The sequence below is a fragment of the Engystomops pustulosus genome, chromosome 2 (genome assembly GCF_040894005.1).
Source record: "Engystomops pustulosus chromosome 2, aEngPut4.maternal, whole genome shotgun sequence".
Lineage (NCBI taxonomy): Eukaryota > Metazoa > Chordata > Amphibia > Anura > Leptodactylidae > Engystomops > Engystomops pustulosus.
In genome coordinates, this window is record NC_092412.1 from 232,620,367 (window position 1) to 232,638,821 (window position 18,455).

The 18,455-nt window shown below is 44.8% G+C and overlaps 1 protein-coding gene across 3 annotated transcripts in view; it reads right to left on the minus strand.

The window, feature by feature from the left end:
* Positions 1-254: 254 nt before the first annotated feature.
* The window catches only part of NSUN3 (NOP2/Sun RNA methyltransferase 3), a 28,896-nt gene continuing 10,695 nt past the window's right edge, over positions 255-18,455 (minus strand). For all 3 annotated transcript variants that reach the window (XM_072133206.1, XM_072133207.1, XM_072133208.1), the window contains exons 4-6: positions 18,243-18,397; positions 17,009-17,130; positions 255-518 (exon numbers count right to left, since the gene is read on the minus strand). In XM_072133206.1, coding sequence (XP_071989307.1) covers positions 260-518; positions 17,009-17,130; positions 18,243-18,397 — 536 coding nt within the window. In that variant the 3' untranslated portion in view covers positions 255-259. The remainder of the gene's footprint in view (positions 519-17,008; positions 17,131-18,242; positions 18,398-18,455) is intronic.

Genomic DNA, 18,455 nt, shown 5'->3' on the forward strand with positions numbered 1-18,455 from the left:
ATGGACAGTTAGAGATCACATGACCCTCCATCTGCGGCCATATTTTGGACAGGAATCTCTGGATGATGAGGTAAAAGACAGGAAACTTAACTTCAAATATCAAGAAAGCGGAGCAGAACTAGTAATGGATGTATATTGGTAAACTACCTAATATCTTGCCCCCTTACACTTACACACACATTACAAAAACATGAGGTAAAGTGTCCAACCCCTTTAAAGTAAGGTAATTGCAGTAAAGCACTGACTACCAGAACTTACACTAAAGTTTTATTAATTTTGATACAAACATCGGTCCCCAGGCTTTCCCTTTATGTGGGAGAACTAAAAGTCCATGAGTTACATTAGCAGCAAATGTGAACTCGTGAGATAATGTATTGGCCATGTCACTCAGGTCCACGGGGAGGACATCTGGACAAGAGTTCAAGATATTGGAAACCACAGCGCTGTTTTCTGCCTGGGATAATGTGCACGTAGAATAGACCAGCGATCCTCCGGGACGCAGGGCAGCGATCGCCGACCTGTGTGTAATTAGAAACGAGAGCAAAGACAAACTGATGTTATAAAAAGGAAATCATCCTGTACATAAGGTCAGAGAAGAATCCCTTTATTTGACAAATTCCTAAACATTTATGTTCTAAACTGTAATGTTAGAAGTTTGACCCTCGTTTACGGCTGACCCCGTTTTAAATGTCCTCCAATGTAAAGTGAAGGACTAAGAAAGCAAAGAGGGTCATGTAGGGGAATAATCACCACTACAGTCTACACAAATAACTGGAAAGAGCGGGCATCAGGACTCCTCTACATGTCTGACATCACACCCCACTGTATAAGTCTCTCTGTTAAGAGTCTAGTTATTCCAAATTTATATGATTTGAGTACTTGTTGTAGTGGAAAATCAGCTTTCCCTTGCACACCCTGCATGAGACGAACATCAACCACTAGTACGATTGTCTAAGTATCCCATGAGAATGGGGGGGGGGTTGACTTTGAGAAAGGTCATCTCTTTAGGTCCCTTTAAAGAGGTTATAGAAGGATTTCTCTTTAGAAAAAGATCCCCTGTTTCTGCAAACCAATTTTTCACAATATATCAGCTCATTTAGGGAACCCACTTCGACTGCATTTTCTACAACCAAATGTGTGGGAAGTAGGAGGAACTGCTTACCACATAGCTGTCTCTCTGCCTCCAGTCCTGTCTACATCGCTGCCTCCAACCCATCCATATCCATATCTAGGCAGACAATCGTAAGGGGATGGAGTTTTCCATGGGATAGGGCCTAACTTGCTGATCAGTGGGGGTCTCAGTGCTGAGACCCTCACAGTTAACGAAAACAAGGGGTCCACATTCCTCTGTCAGGTCCATGGAGCAGACTGTCGCACATGACTGTTCTGCTCCTTTAATCTCTATGGAGCGCTCACTGATCTCCGTCAACTCCATAAAGATTAAGGGAACAGAACGGTCATGCACGGCCATATGCTCCATTAGTCTGACGGAGCGACGAGAGGTCAAATGGACCACTCCATTTTGTGATCTGCAAGGGTCTCATCACTGAGACCACCACTGATCAGCACGCTTTTATTCGTGTGGAAAACCCCTTTAAGGATGGAACAGAAAGTCAACTGCCAATCCCTTGCAGTCATATAGTGAGGAGTGAACCAGCAAAGTCTTACATTGGGGTCACATGACTGCAAGGGAACAGCAATTGTGATACAATTTAACCAGAATCTTGAAGTGTAAACAGGTACAGTGTCTCTCCCTCCCCCCGCTCTCTCAGCATTACCCCCCTCCCTCTGCCTGATGACGGAAGTGCTCCTGTGAAGCTGCAACACAGAAGGGCTCGGGTATCACTCACAGGTGCCGTTGGGCTTATTAGCATAATTTTAAAAGTTGATTTTAGAAGGAAGGAGGCCATGGATAACAAATATAAGAAGATTACCACAGTCACGGTGCCTGGATCTACGAGTAAGTGTCCCTGGTTTATCATAATGGATTTTGATGGTACATTTCCTCTAAATTTCTTTGTAAACATTTCTATGTATATTTGCACAGGATATTAGCCATGTCTTCACAATACTAGCTGATCAGTATATAAATTGCTGAATAATTCACAAACTTTAAGATGATGACTTGTGCCAATCCCACAGAATGGCGATGCTGGAAAGCCACAGGAGGGTAGAAATGACTGGTATCAATACTGGATGTGCCTTACAGCCGGGGTCGGGTAGCCACACTCATTAATCTCTCCTTTCCTTGCTGCTGGGATCCGCTGTGATCTATAAGCCCAGGACTGTGTATGTTATGCACTGAGCAGCAGGGGCTCTGCTCTTATTATACGGGATACAGAATAATTGCAATGAGACTTAAGAACAATAAGCTGCAGGACATCGCTGGGATTGAGCTGAACTTTAGTGTTCAAGATCACAGCAAAAGACTTTATAAAGGAGCGCAGGATATTTCAGCGGCAGTTCTTATAGGCTTCTCAAAATACCCTGGGCCCTGGAATCTGGGGTATTGGGTGTGAGTATGTTGTTTATGTGTATTTGTGATGTGTAAATGCTCTAAATGTGTGCATATGTGTATATGATGTATCGGTCTATATGGCACTGTATGTATGTGTGTATCTGCTGTATGTCTGTGTATATGGTATGTATGTCACTGAAATCATTCTCCTCTTCTTTCAGTGCTTCTCAAAAGACAAACCTCCTGCTTATCAGGCATTGAGGATAATGGTCCAGGCAGGAATATCAGTTCTAAGGAAACGACCAATAATAATAATACTCCACAGAGTACACAGCGCTGCACAGAGTTTGCCAGATCAGTCCCTGTCCCCAATGGGGATCACAGTCTAATCAACCTACCAGTATGTTTTGGGGTGTGGGAGGAAACCAGAGGACCCGGAGGAAACCCACAGAGAGAATTGACAAACTCTTTGCAGATACACCAGCGCTGCAAGGCTGTAGTGCTAACCGCTGGGTCACTGTGCTGCCCATGGTGCACGAACTGCCTCAAATGATTTCTTGTAGTCCCTTCTTTGATTACTATAGTTTCATACAAACTTTGTTAAAAAGTTTGTAAATATTAAAAAAAAACCTGCTGGCCTTTGCTTACCTCCTATATCATTTATTTGACTACTGTCCCCACGTCTTTGGAACGGCTGAGGCCGGTAGTCATGTGATGTATGTGAGAAGCTAAGGCACTAGTGGGGTGCACCAGCAATGAAGCGAGTTGAGCCTCTTGCCTCAGGATGCATCACCTGCAGCAAAATGTGGGGGGTGGGGCAGCATCAGTCACCTGTTGCCATCAATTTTTTCATTAACATATAAAAATAGCATTTCTTCACACCAGATGTCAGCATGGAGAGCCCACGTAATAAAAAATAACCGGATATATTACTATTGGATGGGGTGTTGTTCTGTAGTTCGCCTCAGGCTCCCCCTTGGACCAGGACAGATTTAAAAGAGGGGGGGGGGGGGGGGTTCGCACAAATCTCCTTTTGACAAGACAGATCCTATTAATTTGTCCGTCAAAAATCCCATCTCTTAAAATACTAATCGCTCGCCTGTCACCCACAATGAGATATTATCACTTCAATGTCAGACAATCTTACAACCTGCTAATTAAAGCCCTTTCTATTCCCCCATTATCATAAGGTAAGTACACCCCCACAAAGCCACTGACACAAGAAGACCTGATCCCTTTAAACAAGTCCGATAAAAAAAAGTGGAAAAAAGACCTTTCCTTTCACGTGTAAAACCTGTATTTTGTCTCCTTAAATATACAGTATCCTGTAAGAACAGATAGGCCGGATCCTGAAAAAAAGGGTCAGATTTAATGATACCGTAATTTAACCGTTTTCAATGTTAAAAGAAAGTTGAAACAAGTCGCTCCAATCCAGACTTGTATTAATTACACGGCGAGACGTGACAACACTGCCATCTAGTGTTGTGCGGGGGCGCTGCACCCTACCTGCACTGTGCAGCACATCATAAACCTGCAAGAAATACTGCACCACACACCAAGGACGAGACTCACAGCTTTCCTTCAATTATTTGCTTAATACTCATTTTAACAGGTTTATTTTGTTTGCTTTCCAGTGCGGCGAGGACAAAGGATTATTTTTTTCTTTTTTTTTTCAATTATCGTTTTCATTTTATTCCAACACAAAAACATTTCAATTTATTCCCAAGAGCAGCAGCCGGAGATATTCATAAAGTGTAAGACCACAGCAAATAAAATGGGTCTCACCTGTAATGCAGAAGGAGGATAATGGCCCCAATACAGATCTTTTATTTTATATGGTCAGAAAGATAGGGGGAAATATAATGTAGTATAGTGATGATAGAAATAGGTTTAGACAAGTAGGAGGCAGGTATATAGACAGACAGACAGACAGATAAATAGATAGATACAAAACACATGTACACAAGAGCCATTTCAGGACCTTTGAATATTCTCCAACGGTCCTAAAACTGCAGATTGAAAGCAGCAGAAGGGACACATCCTCCATTCCCCAAAAAGAAGCTGATTCTAATTCCATATGTAGCAAGTGATTCCAGACTTGTAGGGGCTATAATATTCATACAGTCCAGGGCACAAAGCAGTCTAAATTCACCCCTGATATAGATAGATAGATAGATATGTGATAGATAGATAGATAAAGATAGATAGATGATAGATATGTGATAGATAGATAGATAGATATGAGATAGATAGATAGATATGACATAGATGATAGCTGCAGCCAGAGGTCGCATTAACGCCTCACCACGCGTCATAGACGCGTGATGAGGCGCCATTACCCCCCAAAATAATTGCCATGCGTAAAGATACGCTTGCCAATTATTCCCTGTAGCGCGCAGGCTGAGCGGTTCAGCATGCGCTGCAAATGAGGGAAATGCGGGATCACAGCGCGCGCCCCGGAAACTGATCACTGTGTCACGTGTCCCGCTAAGCGGCCCGGCGCGCGCTGTGATCCCTCATTTCCATCATTTGCAGCGGGCGCTGAACCGCTCAGCCTGCGCGCTACAGAGAGACCTGGAGTGAGAGCACCAGCCCCGGGGGAGACATGAGGGCCGCGAAGTTGCTGCTCCCCGTCCTGCTCCAACTCTCCCTGCCCACAGCTGCCGACGTTTGTGATCGACGCAGTGCCGGGTGAGTGTGTGCAGTGTTCTGTGTGAGTGTAGTGTGTTCAGTGTTGTGTGTGCAGTGTGTTCTGTGTGAGTGTAGTGTGTGCTGTGAGTGGTGAGTGTGCAGTGTTCTGTGTGAGTGGTGAGTGTGCAGTGTTCTGTGTGAGTGGTGAGTGTGCAGTGTTCTGTGTGAGTGATTAGTGAGCGTGTGCTGTGTGCGGTGATTAGTGAGCGTGTGCTGTGTGCGGTGATTAGTGAGCGTGTGCTGTGTGCGGTGATTAGCGAGCGTGTGCTGTGTGCGGTGATTAGTGAGCGTGTGCTGTGTGCGGTGATTAGCGAGCGTGTGCTGTGTGCGGTGATTAGCGAGCGTGTGCTGTGTGCGGTGATTAGCGAGCGTGTGCGGTGATTAGTGAGCGTGTGCTGTGTGCAGTGATTAGTGAGCGTGTGCTGTGTGCGGTGATTAGTGAGCGTGTGCGGTGATTAGTGAGCGTGTGCTGTGTGCGGTGATTAGCGAGCGTGTGCGGTGATTAGTGAGCGTGTGCGGTGATTAGTGAGCGTGTGCGGTGATTAGTGAGCGTATGCTGTGCTGTGATTAGTGAGTGTGTGCTGTGCTGTGATTAGTGAGTGTGTGCTGTGAGCGTGTGCTGTGTGCGGTGATTAGTGAGCGTGTGCTGTGTGCGGTGATTAGTGAGCGTGTGCTGTGTGCGGTGATTAGTGAGCGTGTGCTGTGTGCGGTGATTAGTGAGCGTGTGCTGTGTGCGGTGATTAGTGAGCGTGTGCTGTGTGCGGTGATTAGTGAGCGTGTGCTGTGTGCGGTGATTAGTGAGCGTGTGCTGTGTGCGGTGATTAGCGAGCGTGTGCTGTGTGCGGTGATTAGCGAGCGTGTGCTGTGTGCGGTGATTAGCGAGCGTGTGCTGTGTGCGGTGATTAGTGAGCGTGTGCTGTGTGCGGTGATTAGCGAGCGTGTGCTGTGTGCGGTGATTAGCGAGCGTGTGCTGTGTGCGGTGATTAGCGAGCGTGTGCGGTGATTAGTGAGCGTGTGCTGTGTGCAGTGATTAGTGAGCGTGTGCTGTGTGCGGTGATTAGTGAGCGTGTGCGGTGATTAGTGAGCGTGTGCTGTGTGCGGTGATTAGCGAGCGTGTGCGGTGATTAGTGAGCGTGTGCGGTGATTAGTGAGCGTGTGCGGTGATTAGTGAGCGTGTGCTGTGCTGTGATTAGTGAGTGTGTGCTGTGCTGTGATTAGTGAGTGTGTGCTGTGAGCGTGTGCTGTGTGCGGTGATTAGTGAGCGTGTGCTGTGTGCGGTGATTAGTGAGCGTGTGCTGTGTGCGGTGATTAGCGAGTGTGTGCTGTGTGCGGTGATTAGCGAGCGTGTGCTGTGTGCGGTGATTAGTGAGCGTGTGCTGTGTGCGGTGATTAGTGAGCGTGTGCTGTGTGCGGTGATTAGTGAGCGTGTGCTGTGTGCGGTGATTAGTGAGCGTGTGCTGTGTGCGGTGATTAGTTAGCGTGTGCTGTGTGCGGTGATTAGTGAGCGTGTGCTGTGTGCGGTGATTAGTGAGCGTGTGCTGTGTGCGGTGATTAGTGAGCGTGTGCTGTGTGCGGTGATTAGCGAGCGTGTGCTGTGTGCGGTGATTAGCGAGCGTGTGCTGTGTGCGGTGATTAGCGAGCGTGTGCTGTGTGCGGTGATTAGTGAGCATGTGCTGTGTGCGGTGATTAGCGAGCGTGTGCTGTGTGCGGTGATTAGTGAGTGTGTGCTGTGTGCGGTGATTAGTGAGCGTGTGCTGTGTGCGGTGATTAGTGAGTGTGTGCTGTGTGCGGTGATTAGTGAGCGTGTGCTGTGTGCGGTGATTAGCGAGCGTGTGCTGTGTGCGGTGATTAGCGAGCGTGTGCGGTGATTAGTGAGCGTGTGCTGTGTGCGGTGATTAGTGAGCGTGTGCTGTGTGCGGTGATTAGTGAGCGTGTGCTGTGTGCGGTGATTAGTGAGCGTGTGCTGTGTGCGGTGATTAGTGAGCGTGTGCTGTGTGCGGTGATTAGTGAGCGTGTGCTGTGTGCGGTGATTAGTGAGCGTGTGCTGTGTGCGGTGATTAGTGAGCGTGTGCTGTGTGCGGTGATTAGTGAGCGTGTGCTGTGTGCGGTGATTAGTGAGCGTGTGCTGTGTGCGGTGATTAGTGAGCGTGTGCTGTGTGCGGTGATTAGTGAGCGTGTGCTGTGTGCGGTGATTAGTGAGCGTGTGCTGTGTGCGGTGATTAGTGATCATGTGCTGTGTGCGGTGATTAGTGATCATGTGCTGTGTGCGGTGATTAGTGAGCATGTGATGTGTGCGGTGATTAGTGATCATGTGCTGTGTGCGGTGATTAGTGAGCGTGTGCTGTGTGCGGTGATTAGTGAGCGTGTGCTGTGTGCGGTGATTAGTGAGCGTGTGCTGTGTGCGGTGATTAGTGAGCGTGTGCTGTGTGCGGTGATTAGTGAGCGTGTGCTGTGTGCGGTGATTAGTGAGCGTGTGCTGTGTGCGGTGATTAGTGAGCGTGTGCTGTGTGCGGTGATTAGTGAGCGTGTGCTGTGTGCGGTGATTAGTGAGCGTGTGCTGTGTGCGGTGATTAGTGAGCATGTGATGTGTGCGGTGATTAGTGAGCATGTGATGTGTGCGGTGATTAGTGATCATGTGCTGTGTGCGGTGATTAGTGAGCGTGTGCTGTGTGCGGTGATTAGTGAGCGTGTGCTGTGTGCGGTGATTAGTGAGCGTGTGCTGTGTGCGGTGATTAGTGAGCGTGTGCTGTGTGCGGTGATTAGTGAGCGTGTGCTGTGTGCGGTGATTAGTGAGCGTGTGCTGTGTGCGGTGATTAGTGAGCGTGTGCTGTGTGCGGTGATTAGTGAGCGTGTGCTGTGTGCGGTGATTAGTGAGCGTGTGCTGTGTGCGGTGATTAGTGAGTGTGTGCTGTGTGCGGTGATTAGTGAGCGTGTGCTGTGTGCGGTGATTAGTGAGCATGTGATGTGTGCGGTGATTAGTGAGCGTGTGCTGTGTGCGGTGATTAGTGAGCGTGTGCTGTGTGCGGTGATTAGTGAGCGTGTGCTGTGTGCGGTGATTAGTGAGCATGTGATGTGTGCGGTGATTAGTGATCATGTGCTGTGTGCGGTGATTAGTGAGCGTGTGCTGTGTGCGGTGATTAGTGAGCGTGTGCTGTGTGCGGTGATTAGTGAGCGTGTGCTGTGTGCGGTGATTAGTGAGCGTGTGCTGTGTGCGGTGATTAGTGATCATGTGCTGTGTGCGGTGAGTAGTGAGTGTGTGCTGTGTGCGGTGATTAGTGAGCATGTGATGTGTGCGGTGATTAGTGAGCGTGTGCTGTGTGCGGTGATTAGTGAGCGTGTGCTGTGTGCGGTGATTAGTGAGTGTGTGCTGTGTGCGGTGATTAGTGAGCGTGTGCTGTGTGCGGTGATTAGTGAGCGTGTGCTGTGTGCGGTGATTAGTGATCATGTGCTGTGTGCGGTGATTAGTGAGCGTGTGCTGTGCTGTGAGCGGCGAGCGTGTGCTGTGTGAGTGTGCTATGTGTGCGGTGTATTACCAAAATTTTCATACTCCTCCTCAGGTAAAAATACTCATCAAAAATGGTGAGAGGAGTATTTTTACCCTTCTGGAAAAATGTTAGTGCGACCTCTGGCTGCAGCTCTTCCTTATTCAAAGGAAATTTACCTTCAAAACCCATCATGATAATCCAGGGACATTACTCCTAGATCCAGGTAATGTGACTGTGGTAATCTTCATATATTTGTTATCCATGGTCTCCTTTCATCTAAAATCAACTTATTATCTTAATAAGCCATAAGGGCTAAAGCCCCTCCATTCTGCCGCATCATATGCTGATACACTGTGCTAGAGCACTTCCCCTCCTACTGTGTGCTAAAACTCCCTCCCTACTGCTGTGAGATTACATTAGGCAGAAAAATGGGTTTAAGGGTTGAGGGAGCCAGGGAGAGGGTTTGGACAGTGTAACAGCACGGAGGGGCTCTGGTAACACCCAGAAGCTCTTCAGGTCCATTAGCAGAATTTTAAAAGTTGATTTTTAGAAGGAAGGAGGGCATAAATAACAAATATAAAAAGATTACCCCAGTCATGGTTCCTGGATCTATGAGTAAGTATCTCTGGTTTATCATGATGGGTTTTGATGGTAGATTTCCCTTTAAGCAGTTTGAGTAAATCTTCTTTCTGTCCTGTATCCAATGAGAGCTGAGAGATAAAGGAACCTGATAAAGTGTCTAAGGACTCAATTTTTTACAGACAGTCCCTGAATAGTCTGATTCTCACAGAGCTTAATTATCAAGTGAAATATTCTCTAGGTCTTTCCATATCTCTATGCTGTGTACAGGACATCAGATACACTGCTCACTAGAGGAAAAAGAAGGGGAAGAAAAATAGAGAACAGAGAAACTGCTTTACTTAATGAAGTAAAATACAAACTTTCCTATTATCCTCTGCAATATTAATTTCTGAAATAAAAATTTGCTTCAAAGATTTATTTACACTTTTAATTTATATAGATAGATATATAGATAGATGGATGTACTTTTTTTCAGCTTTACACAAAGGAGAAGCTACAATCCCAGAATATAAATACATTTTTCACAGTTCTTTTTCCACAAATATCATCTCCAGTATAAAGACGAGATTACACGGTGGCTCAGTAGTTAGCATTACAGCCTTGCAGTCCCAGGGTCAACATCTGCAAAGAGTTTGTATGTTCTCTTTGTGTTTTTGTGGGTTTCCTCCGAGTCCTCCAGTTTCCTCCCACACTCCAAAACATACTGGTAGGTTGATTAGATTGTGAGCCCCATTGGGGACAGGGACCGATTTGGCAAACTCTGTGCAGCGCTGCGTAATCTGTGTGCGCTATATAAATAAATAACTATTATTAAACAGCTCTCCAGGGCTGCCACCTAACACTTTCTTCAGTTTGTTATGATAAAAACTGCTGACAGTTTCCCTTAAGCTATTAAATCACAAATAAATACGTGATACATTCCCTTTAACAAGTGCTGACCATGGGCAGTTCTGAGACTACAGCATCTGCTTATGAAGACCTAGCACTGACTTACTAATGTCTACAAGAAGCCAAACCATAAAAACAAGAAAAGTAACAGAGGAAAGTAAGAGGGAACCGTAGGGATTAAAACTTATTCCCCTTTAACTAAAAGGCAATATTTTCTTGAAAAGATCTGCTGTGACCCCAGCATGGCCTTCATATGTTCACTGACATTTTCCACGCGGCACCTATAGAAATCCTATCTATGCCTTTGCCATGTCTGGTGTAATGAAGACTGATGTTCCATTTTCCTGTGAACATGTCGCTTTCGGTCATCGCTTTGTAAAAAACGTTCAATGCTGGGAATGAACTGCCAATGTACGTCAAGAAGAAGAGTGCACCACTCACCCATATTAACTACACTGCTTTCTTATATATGATGATCCTTAAAGGGAACCTGTCACCAGGTACTACCCCACTAAACTACTAGTCAGAATGTCCTTTCTAAATGTCGTCTTTTATGTTAAATCTCACAATTACCTATAAAGGATCTCTGTCAAAGGAAGGCAAATATGACTCTTTTTCTGTTTTTATTTTCACCTGAGATGAGTCAAGTTTAGTGGTGGCAGCACATATCTTCTGTTCTATAGCACCTAGAAACATGCTTCTTGTGTCATACTAAAGATAAGAATCTCATCTTTCAGATCCCATAAAGCTTATGGTTTTGTGAGCTGCAGAAACCGGCGGTTAAATTATAGGTGGGAATTCAATCTTTATCTGATGCTTACATTTCCAACTTTGTCTTTAGCTGTCTATCTAGGTTCTGTAGCTAACAAAGTTATCAAACTGATGCGATCTGAAAGACAAGACCCTTATCTTTAGATTGACACAAAAGGCATATTTCTAGGTTCTAAAGTGACACTACAACTGCAACCACTAAACTTGACTCATCTCATGTGAAAATGAGGCGAGAAGAGTCATATTTGCCTGACTTTGGCAAGATTTTTTTTTATAGGTAAACGGGTGATATTTCATATAAAAGAGGGAAACAACATTTCATACCCGACCTGAGGGGGTTTTGGGTTTAGTTGGGTAAAACCTGGTGACACGTTTTCTTGCCCCTGCAAAAAAAACACACTCACTACCTTGCATGTGTACCATAGTTGACCTATGGAGCACCAGCATGCCTTTATGCAGTTGAGTTGTAGGCAACAAAATCTATTACTTTACCTAACAATCTACAGACATTGGGTTCTGGAGACGAAAGAAGGAAAGCTAAAAGTCAATTAAATGATCTGTTCTCTGGCGCATGCGCATTGCATCTGATGATGCTGATATCAGTATACCTCTCTTCAATGTGTATGTACCTGATGCCCAGAAGGGGAGATGAAGTAGACTCAAGTGAAGGTGCCTTACCTTCAATGCACGTGCACCAAGAAGAGGAAGACTCAAATCAATGGACAAGTTACAATGCACATGCGCCAAATGAACGTACCTCAGCTTTAATGCACTTGCGTCAGGAGGATAAAATAGACTCAAGTCAATCTATCATCATTTCAATGCACGTGCACCAAGTCAATGTGCCTAGGGCGCCAGGAGGGTGAAGTACCTGCAAGTCAACCTGTTTTTCATGTGTGCACCAGGAGTATAACAAGACAAAAGCTGTGATCCTTTATATTACTTAAAGGGAACCTGTCACCACATTTTAACAAATACAGCTAGTGACAGGTTCCCATAGAGCCCTATTAACTAACTGACCCCTTTCTTTTAGCTAAAAATTGTTTCCCTTGCATCCACATAAATCAACTTTATGTTGTATTCCTTGGCATCAGAGGAGGCTTGTCCTGCCCGGCCGGCCCTTCCCATCTACACCTCCCCATGTCCCATGCCATTTCTCAGCATGTCATGTGACCAGGGTGACATCATCTAAGGTTCTATTACATGTGGTCCCCTACTTATGGACAGTAGCCCCAGGCTGCAATGATCAGCTGTAATGTGTCTGTAATGAAGCTTTATGGATAATCCTTGGTCTAATTACAGCAAAAAATTTTGAAACTCCAATTGTCACTGGGACAAAAAAAAAAAAATTGTCTGAAGCTACAATTATCAAATATACAGTTTTTACTTACATACAAATTCAACTTAAAGGAAACCTACCACTTGTAGTGGCAGGTTTCCGATGGAAATACCGGGCACCAGCTCAGGGTGAGCTGGTGCCGGAGGTTATTTTAGTTAGTGTTTTAAACCGCGGTATCGCGGTTTAAAACACTTTTTAAACGTTACAGCCGGCGAAGGCAGGTACGCGCTCGGCGCTTACCGTGCACGCGGCTACATAGGAAGTGAATGAGAGGCGCGCGCATGGTAAGCGCCGAGCGCGTACCTGCCTGCGCCGGCTATAACGTTTAAAAAGTGTTTTAAACCGCGATACCGCGGTTTAAAACACTAACTAAAATAACCTCCGGCACCAGCTCACCCTGAGCTGGTGCCCGGTATTGCCATCGGAAACCTGCCACTTCAAGTGGTAGGTTTCCTTTAAGAACAAACCTATCTTGTACATAACCCAGGGACTACCTGTACATTTGCAACATCTACCCCATGTATGTAACGGATCACTGATTATGGATATCCCAATGCTCCCTGTCATTAGAAATAGAGATCAGGCTGTTGAATTTGAACATGTCTGATCATTTTGACCTGATTTAGACAATAAATAAATCTAGGAGCAGTTTACTCCGTAGAATTTGTGGACCATGGAAATGAATGGCCATCCATGTAATATACTGAGGATCCACGTCTGCTAGAGTTGGGAGCATTGCCTGACTATCCTCCCTGCCTGACAAATCCAGAGAAGTGTCTTCCGTCTGTGGGAAAAAGGGGAGATGTAACTAAAATAAGTTTTCTCTTTCCCTTTAACTGGGACCATTTACATTCATTTATAGAAATCTGGTGTCACAATGTCAAGTAGATGTCCTGCCATTGACATTTAGCCACCAATACTACAGGTTTGTGGCATCATGACCCAAGCTTTGGGAAGCTACACATATGCAGGATCCAGTTCCAACATCAGAACCTGAATCCTTCATGCCCAACCATATCTCATCTTGTATCCAAGACTCTATTGTACAGATTATCGGAAGAAACTATTCACTTACATATATCATCATTTTATTCACACGTATAAGTTCTATTCTTGGTACATTATTTTGTTTTTTTGAAAGAAAAGTGTGTGAAATGCAGATTACAGCTGCTGCAGAACTTCTTTGAGAGAAGAACTTAAAGCGAGAAGTTGGAATCCGTACTACAAAATCATTCAGTTTTGCCACCTGGGCACTGGATGGACGCCATGCAGATGCCAAATTACAAAACATCTTATGGCCGCAATGATGGATTGGAGCTGTAGGTTTATTTCTCCGCCCTTGGACCTTCACATAGCGTCTCTGCAGAAGCTTAATATCTTGGGATAACCATGCGTCCTATCATCTGGCTGAAGAGATATTGGCAGTGACGCGTCTGCACAACGCGGAGTGGGTAGCGCTAGTAACGATGATGTATGCTCCAGCTTTCCCTGCAGCTTCACAGATTTGATTTTTCATGTCAAATCCAGAATAAGAAAATTATAAAGGAGGGCTAAGCTCTGTGATTGATTCCTCCCGAAGAAATAAATGGCATGATGCATTACCCCAATAAGACACTCAAGTATTTCAGAGATCAATCAGAATGTTCTTTGAACTCAGCATTTTTCATTTTACTAAGGAAAAAAAATCACCATTGTTCACAATTCTGCGGTGGCTTTTATGTCCCATTTTATGAAATATTTTCAGTGCCTAAATCACGCCGCTCCATGGACTGGAGAATAGATGCAGGAAGAGAAGGGAATCTGCTATAATCAATGTCGGATTTATCATAAGTGTCTCAGATCGGAACTGTTCTACTCGCCCATGGCAGCCAATCAGGGCTCAGCTTTGATCCTCACACAGCTGTTTATAAAACTAAAGCTAAACTCTTATTGGTTTCCATGGGCTCATAGAACAGTTTTACCTCAGACACTTCTGATAAATCTCCCCCCAATTTTTTATGTGTCTCGACAAAAATGGGGGCCAGGTGGCACCATTCAATCTTATGACCAATTCCCATGGAAGTAAATATACTTTGTTATGCTTTTTTCTATAAAAATACATACCTCAGAACTAGCTCATATTAGTTTTTTTTTAAAAAATCTGCTGGTACTTTGCCAGGAGACTAATCGACTCACAAATGTATGTTTTCTCTTCAACCTCCTCACGCAGGAATGAGGGTGGGGGATATGAGGGAGTTGAGAGAGACATAGGCTGTGTGAGACTCGATGAATATAAATCAGCTCCCTCAGGAATTCTCTTCAGTGAGTCACACACAGCCAGCGTCTCTAAACTCCCTCACTCCCCCTTCCCTCACACAGTGATTTAGCTGAAGAGAAGACACTACCTTGTGACTCGGTGTGTCTGCCAGCAACTTTTTTATAAATTATATTATATTATAGTGCTTTTATACAAAAAGCATACTTCTGTGGGAACTTGTCATTAGGTTTAAAGGGGTGTTCCCACGAGGACAAAATTCTTAAATATACTCAGGATAACAAAATAACCCATTCTCTCAGTGCATGATACAGCGCTGGGAACAGGGATGGGTGGGAGGGTAAACAAACAGGGACACGGACGGGAGAGACAGCAGCACGGGATGCCAGATGGGAATGCAGAGGCAAGTACAGGTTAATTGTTTTATGCAGCCCCTCCCGAGTACATATCATTTTTTAAAGGTCTCAGACAACCCCTTTAATTGTCTTTAGTCATAATGGACTGTTAACACGTCTGAAACGCATCAATGGCAGCTATTCTTACTAGTTTTTGTACATCTGACGATCGGTGACATCACTCACTGACCAGATGTTGCGCCACAACTTGAATGGAGTAAACTGGACAGGGTAAGTAGCTTTTTTTAATGTTCAAGGTAAGCTGGGAAATTTCTTTAAAGAAAAACCTACCACCACGGATCTAACTATTAAGGTAGATCCGGTGGTAGGTACCTCTAATGTATGATGAATAGCCCTTTTTAGGGCTAATCCTTTAGTCCTCTTATCTTTTTTTATCTTTAATTGTGATAATATGCTAATTTACTAAAGAGGCCACTGGGGAAAGGGGGGGTGGAGTAGCTGGAGCTGAGGCTACACCAGACCCCAGTAGCCTCTTTGATCCTCCTACCCAGATACCTTCAGCGATCAGCTACGCGAAGCCGGCGTTCTGCGCATTCGCAGTAGCTCCGGCTTCAGACCCGATACCACACAGCCAGCGGCCTGCACATGCACAGTAAGCCAGCTTCGCGGACGAGGGCATGCAGCTCCTCGTAGCTGCGCGCTGAAGATGTCTGAGGATCAATGAGGCTACTGGGGCGTGGAGTAGCTGCACCATGTAGCCTCAGCTCTGGCTACTCCACACCCCAGTAGCCTCTTTAGAAAATTTACATATTACCCTGATTAAAGATTAGAAAAGATAGAGGGGAGTAAAGGATTAGCCCTAAAAAGGGTTGTCCTTACATATGTTAGAGGCACCTATCACGGATCTAGCTTTATAGGTAGATCCAAGGTGGTAGGTTTCCTTTAAATAAAAAAACTCCTAATAACCAATAAAAGCAAGCACATAGTTATCTACATAAAGTCATCGGGAGAAGGCGACTTGTTATTAGCTCAAGATGTGTTATATCTTGGTGAAAATATTCTCCCCATCTCCTTGTAGCTGCAATGGCTGCCAGCACGGAGAAGCGGACAGGAGACAAGCTCTCAGGACCGCTAATGGATTTAGCACAGTCCAGTAGGGAAGCATATATCAGAGATAGACAAATGCAGGAACAAGAGGTCAGGCTCTCCAGCTGGAGGCTGCCGGCAGGGGCAGGGGGTGAGCAGCAACAAAATATAAAACTACCCGGCTTAGAGAAAGGAATATCACAGACTTATAGAAGAGACACGGAGCAGGCGAGTCATGCAGAAAGGAGAACAGCACAAAAGTCACAGAGTTACAAAACTTGTGTGTAGCCCTGAAAGTTTAATGTTTATCAGATTGGAGATAAAATATAGATCAGTCTGTATATGTTTTATGTGTAATCAGCGCATATTGTAATATACAATGCCCTGTGTATCACTGCTTTCTGTCAAGGAACGAAAATACTAACCCCCTCACCGCTGGTGCCCTTTTTCCATTTAATTTTACTGCCCCCGTTCTTTAAAAAGCCATAACTTTTTTTTATTTTTCTGCTTTAGCCCTAGGCTATTCACACTTAAAGGAAATCTACCACAGGGATGAATAGTATTGTACTCTAATCTACCACATGGATTGTACACTAATCTACCACACAGATGCAGTATTGTACTCTAATCTACCACACAGATGCAGTATTGTACTATAATCTACCACACAGATGCAGTATTGTACTCTAATCTACCACACAGATGCAGTATTGTACTCTAATCTACCACACAGATGCAGTATTGTACTCTAATCTACTGTACACCAATTTACCACATGGATTGTACACTAATCTACCACATGGATTGTACACTAATCTACCATACAGATGAATAGTATTGTGCTCTAATCTACCACAGGGATGCAGTATTGTACACCAAGTTCACTTGTGTCTCTGAAACAGGATATGCTCTCCTTAATCTTCCACCGGCTTTGATTTTGAAAAAAAAATAAAAATAATCACCTTTTCAAGTTATGCAAATGAGCCTCATGGGCTCCTGTCTATATCACAGAAGCCCCTTCTGGCACTCATCTGCGAATTATGACTTCATCAGACGGAGTAGTGAAACACAAGAGAAGAAATGACAAGTCTCCGGTACCTGAGTAACTCTGTTTGTATTGCAGGGAGGGTTCTCCTTTGGGATATTCGTTCTGCCGCCTGCTGCACATCAGATGAGAACAACCAACTCCTGTCATTGGAACAAGGGGCATCTACTAAGACCTAAGACATAACAAACAAAACATAATCAAATCATGAATGAAAAAGGTATATTAAAGTGAAGCTCCATCTATGAACATCACTTAAAGGAAATCTACCACCAGAATCAAGGATTGTAAGCCAAGCACACTTACATGCAGGTGTGTCCCCTCCGCTCTTCTTTTCACTTCTTATGCCCTTGTTTTTAGAAAAAAAAAATCATTAAAAACTATGCAAATGAGCCTGATGGGCTCCATAGCTCATAATTGCGCCCAGAGTCCCTCAGGATTATTTGCATAATTTTTAGGGCCTCTTTTTTGTAAAAACGAGGGCATAAGAATCTAAAAGAAGAGCGGATCCTGCCAGAGGGGGCTCACACCCGTATGTAAGTGTGCTTGGTTTACAATCCTTCATCCTGGTGGTAGATTTCCTTTAAGTTCAAAACATATCTACAAAGTGGTCAGTTCTTCTCATACAAAAGGAGAGGGCAGAGCATATGTGGTGGCTCCCTCCAGTTGTCTAGTATTCCCTAAGCTTACCAGGGTAAGTATAAGGCCCTAATAGGGTCATCCAAATTATACTTGCCCTGTTACATTTTGAAGCTTGCCACACAGTACACGTCTGCACCTTCAACCATCATAACCACTACCATATCAGTGGTTGGAGTGGTACACTGATGTATCTGCACACCTCTCCAACCACTTATAGCGTAGTCTAGAACTGGTGCTAAACAGCATAATCCTTTGACCCTTCAACAGGTTGGAACAAGCTACTGACAACAATTGCCAATCTTTGTCAACTGGATCAAAATGGATGACATACGATTGACACATGGACCATTTTTGTGCACTTCACACAATGTATTAAACACGGATGACAAACGGACAGCAGAAAATGGACCAATAATCTCTTGTTTGTGGCCCACACACTCATGGGCATGTAGGGTAATAATGAAGGAAAGTCCTCGGATGGGATCGGTTGTTGAACCCTGTCCATAGATGCTGCACGGAGACACCGGGTCCGCGGATTATATGGCAGGTGAAGGGTGAAGAAATGTCTCCGCTGTCTTCCCATAATTAAGATAAAACTGTGAGCCATAGAGAAAACAAAGCATGTCTTCCAGAAACAAACCAGACCTTGTGGTACGTGTTGGCACGTGTCCGTCCTATAAGCCTCCCGTCCAGCTCAGTAGTAGAGATGACATTCCTATGGGGCAACGGCACAAAGGACTCCAATGTCTCCTGCAGCCACCGGGATCTATGGAAATCGGGTTCGTTGCAATGAAGATGCCCTGGGCAAATACGAGAAGAACAGAGTATAAATGTCTGGCAGTCACATCGCTGTTATGC